A 9,919-nucleotide genomic window follows, 5' to 3' on the forward strand; every position below is an offset into this window, starting at 1 on the left:
CTGGGGAAGTCACTCTCAGGTGTTGCAGTACAGCCTGGCTAGAAGGCGTAGAGGTATACAACGCCAGGTATTCAGGGAACAGAAAGAGAAGGAAGATATAGAGAGACGAGAAACTGAGCAATGAAGAAGACAGAGGGAAAAAGAACAAGAAAGGCCCTTAAAAAAAAAACAGATAAAAAGAAAAAAAATAACCAACAAAAAAAGAAATGCCCTCAGGCATCCCTCTGTACGTCTGTGCAGGCCCGGGGTGGGGGGATGTCTCCTTGCCTCGCAGCACCGCCTGGCCAGAAAGGGCTCCCAACTCAAGAAAAGGAAAAGAAAACAAACTAACAGTTCAAAACAAACAAATGAACAAAACCCCTGGGATCCCACCAGCGCAGCAGCCCAGACTGGGAAGCAGCTCCACACTCAAAAGGAGCTCCACAGTGCCTCAGGAAGAAGCAAAGATGGCCTAAGGAGCCAGGTATTTAAGCGAAAGAAGGGGAAGGTGGTGAGAGGTAAGAAATAAATCAAAAGAAGCAGAAAAAAAGCAACACTAGCGCCAACAAATGGCACTGAGGGAGCCAGCTAGCGTGGGCTGGTGTTTCTCGGACAAGAGACTGTGTCCACGGGAAGCAGTGAGGGCCGAGTGCGGGTGAAGAAGGGTAGGGAGTGGGAAAGCGTATGTCACAAATTGCCAGAGCTCTGCAGCCCCTCAGGAAGAAGCAAAGATGGCTCACGGAGTCAGGTATTTGAGGGAAAGGAGGGGCAGGTGGTGAGAGGTAAGGAAGAAATCAAAAGAAGCAGAAAAAAGCAACACCAGCAGCCAACAAATGGCACTCAGAGAGCCGGCCTGTTCGTGTGTGAAATCCAAGCAGCCGGTTTTTCCCCGGTTAAGAGATTGTGGCCGTGGGAAGCAGAGGAGGCCGAGTTGGGGTGAAGAAGGGTGGAGGGTGGGAAAGCGTATATCGCAAATTACTGGTTGTTTTGTCTCCCACTGGACGCTCCACGAGGCTGCTTTCTCATACCCCGTTTGCTGGTCTCTGATAGGAGTCCAAGATGGCCGATCCGCGCTGCGTTAGCTGGTAGGGGCCCTCTGCATGAATCTCTCCTCGCTCTCCGTCCTCTGTCAGTTTTCTCACTCCATTTGGTGCTTGACTGAGTTCTTTATCTCTTCATTTGATGTTTTAGGGTTTCATGATTGTTGTTCGGCTTAGATTTTTGGATCTTTGCTGTGGAGGGACGGCGTGGTGCTTCTGCCTAGAGCGCCATTTTGCTGGAACTCTGCTGAATATCTTTTTTAAACAGTTAAATTGTGGTAGGTGTCATTATATAACAGCTTTCATTGGGCATACAGGGAGGTGTCAATTTTACTTTACAGAAATAACTTATAGGGTCATTAAGAACAGAAATAGTATTTAAATCACTGTCACTTTCATCTGGTTTAGCATTCTCCCTAGCATACGGTTTCCCCGAAAAATTAATGCTGTACATTTGTACAGAATGGGCACTGTGCTTAGAGCACTGATGAAAATGTTGACTGATGGATATTTTTGGTCTTTGTGAGCTTATGAATATAAAATCAAGAAGTACAAGTAGTGCTAGGCCTGCCTGCTGATTTTTCTCTTTAAGGTTGGAAAGGGTGACACCTTTGCTGTGGAGAAGCCATGGTGCCACCACCATACCCCTCAGACTGCGGAGGCAACATCCAGAAAGACAACATGAGGCACTAGTTTCAGGGGCAAAAACAGAATGATAAATACCATATTCTGTCCCTAAATCATAGACTAGTAGAGCTGGAATATTCTTTCAGGACCATAGAGCCACCACCCTCAGTCCCTCTGTGCAGACTTTAAGGCTGAGGCCCAGAAAGGCCATCTGCCATAGTTAATGACAGAATTGGGCCTAGAGCCTGGCATTCCTCCAGTTAGTTGTATGGTTGCATGTCTGAAATCTGTCATATGGTTGCTCTATGTTTTCTGTTTAATTTTGTGAGTAATTAGTAAACTGAGGAAACCCTGGTGGCATAGTGGTTAAGAGTTCTGCTGCTGACCAAAAGGTCAGCAAGTCGAATCCACCAGGCACTCTTTGGAAACGCTATGGGGCAGTTCTACTTTGTCCTCTAGGGTCAGTATAAGTTGGAATCGACTCGATGGTAATGGGTTAACTGAACCCAACAGTTCTACTTGCATGTACAATCGTCACTCAGTATATGCGGGGGATTGGTTCCAGGACCCCTGTGGATACAAAAATCTGAGGATGCTAAAATCCCTTATATAAAATGGTATACGTAGTATTACTTGCATATAACTTGCGCATATTCTCCCATATACTTTAAATCATCGCCAGGTTATTTATAATACCTAATGCATTGTAAATGTTATGTAAATAATTGTACAGCACTATTGTTTCAGGAATAATGACAAGACTCAAGGCGAACAGTGCTCTAACAGTGAGTGTTGGAGAGAGACCGAGAATCTGTGAAATGTTGGGGGACTACAGCAGGGTGTGCCTACACATCACTTCATTGGCGTGAATTCAGTGTAGTGCTCAGCACAGGGCAAATTCAGGTTTTGCTTTTTGGAACCTTTTTCCGCCCTTGAATATTTTTGATCCAAGGTTGGTTGAATCCACGGGTGAGGAACTCAACGGATATTGAGGGCTGATTGTATATACCGAAAAGACTTAAAAGCAGGGACACAAACGTATAACTGGTACACCAGTGTTCATTGCAGCACGATTCACAATTGCCAAAAGGTGGAAACAACCCAAATATCCATCAACCAATAACTGGATGAACAAAGTGTGGTATGTCCATACAGTGGAATATTTCTCAACCATAAAGACAAATGAAGTCCTGATACATACTGTGACATGGATGAACCTTGAAAATTTTATACTGAGTGAAGTCAGACACAAAAGAAACAAATATTGTATGATCCCACTTAATATGAAACAACTTAGATATCAAAGGATGGCTCAAGAAGACAAAGTAAAGTATTTAATGAAATGTGCAAAGACCTGGAGTTAGAAAACCAAAAGGGAAGAACACGTTCAACATTTCTCAAGCTGAAAGAACTGAAGAAAAAATTCAAGCCTCAATTTGCAATGTTAAAATACTGTACGGGAAAAATATTGTATGATGCACAAAGCATTAAAGGAAGATGGAAGGGCAGCTCCTGTCCAGAGGCGAGATGAGAAGGCAGAAAGGGACAGGAGCTGGTTGAATGGACACGGGAAATCCAGGGTGGAAAGAAGGAGTGTGCTGTCACAGTAAGGGGAGAGCAACTAGGGTCACATAGCAGTTTGTGTGTATATTTGTGTATGAGAAACAAACTTGAATTGTAAACTTTCATTTAAAGCAGGATTTAAAAAAAAAGAAGGTGGAATAGAGAGCATCACTCTACCAAAAATAATTGGTCGATGTTCGGCCATTTCAGGAAGTAACTTATAATCCAGAACCATTGGTACCGAAGGAACAAGTCCAAGCTGCACTGAGGCATTGGCAGTAAAACAAGGCTCCAGGAATTGACAGAATACCAATTGAGATGTTTCAGGAAATGGATGCAGCACTGGAGGTGTTCACTCATCTGTGCCAAGAAATTTGGAGGACAGCTACCTGGCCAAATGACTGGAAGAGATCCATATGTGTGCCCATTCCAATGGAAGGTATCCCACAGAATGCGGAAATTATCAAACAATATTAATATCACATACAAGTAAAATTATGCTGCAAGTCATTCAAAAGGAGTTGCAGCAGTACATCGACCGGGAACTGCCAGAAGTTCAAGCCGATTCAAAAGAGGATGTGGAACAAGGGATATCATTGCTGATGTCAGATGGGTCATGGTTTAAAGCAGAGAATACCAAGAGGATGTGCGCCTGTGTTTAGTATGCAAAAGCATTCAAGTTTGTGGACCATAACAAATTATGGACAACAATGCAAAGAATGGGAATCCCAGAACTCTTAATTGTGCTCATGTGAACCTGCACATAGACCAAGAGGCAGTTGTTAGAACAAAACAAGGGGATACTGTGTGGTTTAAAGTCAGGAAAGGCGTGCGTCAAGGTTGTATCCTTTCACCATACTTATTCAGTCTGTATGCTGAGCAAATATTCTGAAAACCTGGACACTATGAAGAAGAACAGGGATCAGGTTTGGAGGAAGACTTATTAACAACCTGCAATATGCAGATGATACAAGCTTTCTTGCTGAAAGTGAGGAGGACTTGAAGCTCATATTGATGAAGATCAAAGACTACAGCCTTCCGTATGGATTACACCTCAACATAAAGAAAACAAATTCTCACAACTGGACCAATAAGCAACCTCATGGTAAACAGAGAAAAGATTGAAGTTGTCGAGGGCTTCATTTCACTTGGATCGAAAATGAACACCCATGGAAGCAGCAGTCAAGAAATCAAACAACATATTGTATTGGGCAGATCTGTTGCAAAAGACCCCTTAAAAGTGTTAGAAAGCAAAGATGTTACTTTGAGGACTAGGGTGCACCTGAGCCAGCCCATGGCATTTTCAGTGCTTCATATGCATGTGAAAGCTGGACAGTGAATAAGGAAGACCAAAGAAGAATTGATGTGTTTTAATTATGTTGTGGACAATGAATAATGAATGTCCCATGGACTGCCAGAAGAATGAACAAATCTGTCTTGGAAGAAGTACAGCTGGAATGCTCCTTAGAAGCAAGGATGGCGAGACTTGTCTCATGTACTTTGGCCATGTTATCAGGAGGGACCAGTTCCTGGAGAAGGACATTGTGCTTGGTAAATTAGAGGCTTGGCGAAAAAGAGGAAGACCCTCAATGAGATGAATTGACACACTGGCTGCAACAATGGGCCCAAGCCTAACGATTGTGAGGATGGCATAGGACCGGGCAGTGTTTCGTTCTCTGGTACACAGGGTCGCTGTGAGTCAGAACCAACTCAGTGGCACCTAACAACAACAGGCAAGTACATAGAGACCAAAGTTTGAAGTTGAAGTTGTCAAGGATTTCATTTTACTTCGATCCACAATCAACGTCTGTGGAAACAGCCGTCAAGAAATTAAATGGCACTGATTTTCTTTTTGGCAAATCTGCTGTAAAAGATCTCTTTAAAGTGTTCAAAAACAAAGATGTTACTTTGAGGACTAAGATGTGCCTAACCAAAGCCATGTTATTTTCAGTCGCCTCATATACATGCAAAAGCTGGACATTGTATAAGGAAGACTGAAGAAGAATTGATGCCTTTTATTATGGTGTGGGTGAACAATATTGAACATATCATGGGCTGCCAGAAAAACGAACAGACCTGTCTTGGAAGAAGTACATCCAGAATGCTCCTTGGAAGCGAGGATGGTGAGACTTTATCTCATGCACTTTAGATGTGTTATCAGGAGGGACCAGTCCCTAGGAGGACCCACAATGAAATGGATTGACACAGTGGCTGCAACAATGGGTTCAAACATAGCAACAATTTTGAGGATGGTGCAGGACCTGGGCAGTGTTTCATTCTGTTGTTATAGGGTCACTGTGAGTCAGAACCAACTTGAAGGCACCTAACAACAACAAAACAAAAACCTGATTTGTATCTAATTTTTCAGTTTTATTCTAGCATTGTTTTTTTTACTGACTGTTTCAGCTTTTTGTATCCTCCTTTGAATAAGCTTTGTCATCCTGTTCTTTCATTAATAAGTTAAATACATCTCTGACATAGGCTGAGTATATACTTATGTATAATATTTATAACTTTCTGAAAATTTATTTTGACACACTTCTAAAATAGTTGCTTTTATCTGTTTGCTAAAAGAACTCTAGTGGCTACTGTGAAGTTCAAATCACCTATAGTTGGCAACTTCCATGCTTCTAAGTATTTGTGTGTGTGTATTTCTTATAATGCCTTAACGATGAAAACTGCTAGAGTCCCTTTGGGAAGTGGATCAATTTGTCTTTAGCTGCATGGCTCCATAAACAAATAACAAACTATTGCCTGATAATCTGCTGTGGGTGGGTGGGTGGTTGCCTGGTTTCTTAGAAGAGGTCAGAAAATTACTTAAATTTTGTCTAGAAATGTTCGTTTCTTCCCAGAAGTAGCCTGTGAACATCATTCAAAAACGGACCAGGCCTGGGACAATTTTCACGTGTTCAAGAGCAATAGTCGAAAAGTCCATGAGTCCAGTCTATCCCCCTCCAACTTTCCAGCTCCCTTGAAGTCCAGGTGTCTAGTACATACGAGGGTGTAATGTGACTCCCTTCTACCTTGTGGCACAGTAGAACTTGTGCTCATAATCTGGTCAGTGTTCCCTACTGAAGTAGCAGCCATAAGACCTAGGGCATCCATACCCTTGCAACATCCCCCTCCAAGTGGTGGGCTTCCTGGTCGCCAAAAGTTCAATTTAGACCTAAAGCAAATGAGAGAGTGAAAGTCTTCGCGGTTTACTTAAACAGATCCTGCTATATGGGCGGATCCAGGTTAATATAAGGCAGTGATATATTGAAAAAAAATGTACTTGTGTCTTGTTTCAGTGTTTTGCTGCTGCAGGGGAAAAGGAAAGTATGTCTTTCACAGCCCTTCTTTCACCCCCATCCTCATCTAGTAAGTAGTTAGCATTTCTTTGTCTCAGGGACTATCCTTAAGATAACTGCCATCCCGTGCTTTCTGGGGAGGGCTCAATTCATCAAGGAGGTTAAATGCAGTTGTCCTGCCAGTAGGGAAGGGTGAGGGCTTTGAGAGTGAGATTATCCCAGTGGAGGGCTGGGAGAGGAAGGTGGTTCTGCCAAGGGAAAAGATGGAAATAAGAGCCTGGATTCTGAATCAAGGTGTACTGGATGCAGCTTGGGGTGGAAGGGGTTAAAGATGGCCTCATCCCTTTAAAAGGCCACACACACACACACACACACACACACGCACACGCACACGCACACGCACACGCACACGCACACGCACACGCAGTTGAAGGTGAGGACAACATACTTTGTAAAACAGAAAGGTTAACCAGTAGCTCACTACTCTTTGTCTATTTCCCTTACATTATCCAAACCAAAAAATCCCTTGCGGTCGAGTCGATTCCGATTCATAGCGACCCTAGAGGACAGGGTAGAACTGTCCCATAAGGTTTCCAAGGAGTGACTGGTAGATTCGAACTGCTGACTTTTTGGTTAGCAGCCGAGCTCTTAACCACTGTGTCACCAGGCTTCTGTGTCATCCAGATACCTGAATTAAGGCAGTCTTGGGTCAACCTCATCTCTGCCCTGGTGCCTATAAAGTAAATGAGCCAACTTCTACTTGGGTCACACTGGTGGAAAACACAGTTACCCTCCCCTTGCCAGGAGTTAGCAGCGGGAGCGATTCTCAGGTAGTGAAGACAAGTCTCCTTCCCTGGAGAACTTAAGGAATGCAGGCAGGCCTTGCTTTACAGCTTGTACTGAGCAGAGCTGGGAGTGCTAGTCTTCCTTATGGGGTTTTTGTGAAATTAGCTGAGGTCGTTAAAGGATATGGCACAGAGTCTGGCACCATGCAAGCGCTCCTTAAATGGTCTCTATCCCCATTATTGTGAAGTCACTGTTTAAAACGGGTTGGAAAATAAATACAAACCGAGAACCGGAAGGGTCTCCCGAAAGGGGCGGGCCACGGCAACGCTCCTTGAGGAGGGATTTGTCGGAGATCCTACACACCACCCAATCCAGCCCCTTATGGGAAAGGAAGAGGCGGGGTCAGGCAGCCTTACCGACCCCGCACTGTTCATTTCCTCGCTGGAAATTGAACCCCCGCTTGCTTCCTGGCTTGCTGGCCGCGTCGCGCAGGGATCGCAGTCCCCCAGCACCATCGGGCAGTGAGGTGCCCTGCCTCCTGCAGACATGGCTTCGGGCGCCACCACCACGGCTGTAAAGGTGAGATTAGCTGTCCCTACTGCAGTCCGCCCTGCCTGGTTCCTCCTCCCCCCTTTCCGGGGGACCCTGCCTCTGTTCGTGTGCCCTTCCCGTGCGGCCCAGCCGCAGCTTGGATGGTCTACGGCGAGGCGCCCGGGTCCGACTCGCTTCGGGAAAAGAGGAGATGCGCTTGCAGACTGGCCCCCGCCTTTTGTCTCATGTGTGCTCGCACCCACGTGGCATACGCAACTCCCTTGGCACCATTCCTCTGCTTGGAGCTAGAGGATGGCCCCCGGTAGCTGTCCACCTGCAGCTGGTGAGACTGTTTCCACGTGTCTTGTCCAACTTGCGCTTCCGCTCCCAGACTCCTGACTGCTGGCGGCCCACGTGGGAGAACGCCTAGTTGCTCTTCTGCAAGCTTCCGGCTTCTTTCTCTTCCAAATTTAGCCCTTCTCTGCTGAAGTGTTCTCCAGCAGTGAAATGCTATGGGGCTTCTAAGGGTTTTTGTTCTGTTTTTAATACCTAATGGTAGTACTGGCTTCCTTGCCCTGTGTTGAGGCCTCTGGCTTTAAACTGCCTTGGTTGCAATCTTGAAAGTTCGAGCTCCGTTTACTCGTGCCTTCAGTCTTCAGGGGTTTCCGTACAAGGAATCTTTGTACAGTGAGAATTTTGGCCAGAGGAGGCCCGAGTCCTGAGGGTTGCAGCGAGCCTCCCTGGGGCTTTAAACACTTTTCTAGTTGGCGTCTCCAGAAAGTGTAGAGTTACACTGCTTAAGGGAAAACTGACGATAAAACTTAAGATCTCTTTTAGGTTGTTTATTATTGGCTAACAACGCAGTGAACTTGTTTCACTTCCCAAGATTTTTGGCGGCTGGGAATGGAAGGTCCGCGGCCTTCTCCAAACATCTATTCTGATTTTCCACACTTTGTTCAGTTGTCTGGAGAGACGGCATATCTCTGTGCGGTCGGTTTGCAATCAGCCAGAGTGATTGGGTTATTAGCCCTTTGCAGATCTTGATGAGACACCTTGAATGAGAGGGATTTGGGGATGCTGCAGTCAGACTTAGCTGTGAAACTCCTTTTGCCATTTTGAAAAAAATCTTGCATTTGACAAATATTTATAGAACATCCCTCCTGTGCCAGGCTGGGGGATCAAGGCAGAAAGGGTTTTCATGAAGCCCGTGGGCAAAGTATGTGAGTTCTTTAGGCGTTCATCTCTGAAGTGGGGGTAGTACTGCAGGATTTGTTGGGAAAGTTAGAATAGTATTTGTCTAGCAGAGCCCTGGTAGTGCAGTGGTTAAGAGCTACGGCTGCTAACCAAAAGGTTTACTAAACAAAAGGTCAGCAGTTCAAATCCACCAGCTGCTACTTGGAAACCCAGTGAGGCAGTTCTACTCTGTCCTGTAGGGTTGCTTTGAGTCGGAATCGACTCGATGTCAGCGGATTTGGGTTTGGGTTTTGGTTTGAACGGACTCCCTGGGCAGCGCAAATGTTTGAGTGCTTGCTCCTGTGCTGATCAAAAGGTTAGAGGTTCAAGTCCACCCAGAGGTATTTGGGAAGAAATGCCTGGAGATTTGCTTCTGAAAAATCAGTCATTGAAAACCTTATGGAGCACAGTTCTACTCTGACACTCATGGGGTCACATAAGTGGGAATCAACTCCGCAGCTGGTGGGTTTTTTTAGCGCATGGTTGAACCTTATCAAATGGTAGTGCCTGTTATTAGTGGAAGTAGCCCTTGTGGCATAATGGTTAAGTGCTCAGCTGTGAACCAAAATGTTGTCAGTTCAAACTCACCTCCATCTCCACAGGAAGAAATAGCTGGCAATCTGCTTCCATAAAGATAGCCTAGGAAACCCTATAGGACAGTTCTGCTCCTTCGTATAGGGTCACTAGATTCAGAATTGACTTGATGGCACACAAGAATATTGTTAGGGGTGCTGCGATTAATGTTGAGTATCTTTTTTTTTTTTTTTATTGTACTTCAGGTGAAGGCTTACAGACCAAATAGTTTCTCATGAAACAGTAGTACAAATATTGTTTTATGACATTGGTTAACAATCCCACAACATGTCAACC

General features: G+C 45.0%; 1 protein-coding gene across 5 annotated transcripts in view; it reads left to right on the forward strand.

The window, feature by feature from the left end:
- MTAP (methylthioadenosine phosphorylase) overlaps nt 1–9,919 on the forward strand; it is an 81,800-nt gene that overhangs the window by 10,336 nt on the left and 61,545 nt on the right. For 2 of the 5 annotated variants that reach the window (XR_002823595.1, XM_004373523.2), the window contains exon 1: nt 7,264–7,864. The exons of the other annotated variants lie outside the window; for them this stretch is intronic. Coding sequence is in view for 1 of the 2 variants with exons in the window: in XM_004373523.2 (XP_004373580.1) it covers nt 7,832–7,864 (33 nt within the window). In the remaining variant the exon portion in view is untranslated. Of the gene's footprint in view, nt 1–7,263; nt 7,865–9,919 lie in introns of those variants that run through there. 5 annotated transcript variants of the gene reach the window in all.

Source organism: Trichechus manatus, unplaced genomic scaffold, assembly GCF_000243295.1.
Source record: "Trichechus manatus latirostris isolate Lorelei unplaced genomic scaffold, TriManLat1.0 scaffold00025, whole genome shotgun sequence".
Classification (NCBI taxonomy): domain Eukaryota; kingdom Metazoa; phylum Chordata; class Mammalia; order Sirenia; family Trichechidae; genus Trichechus; species Trichechus manatus.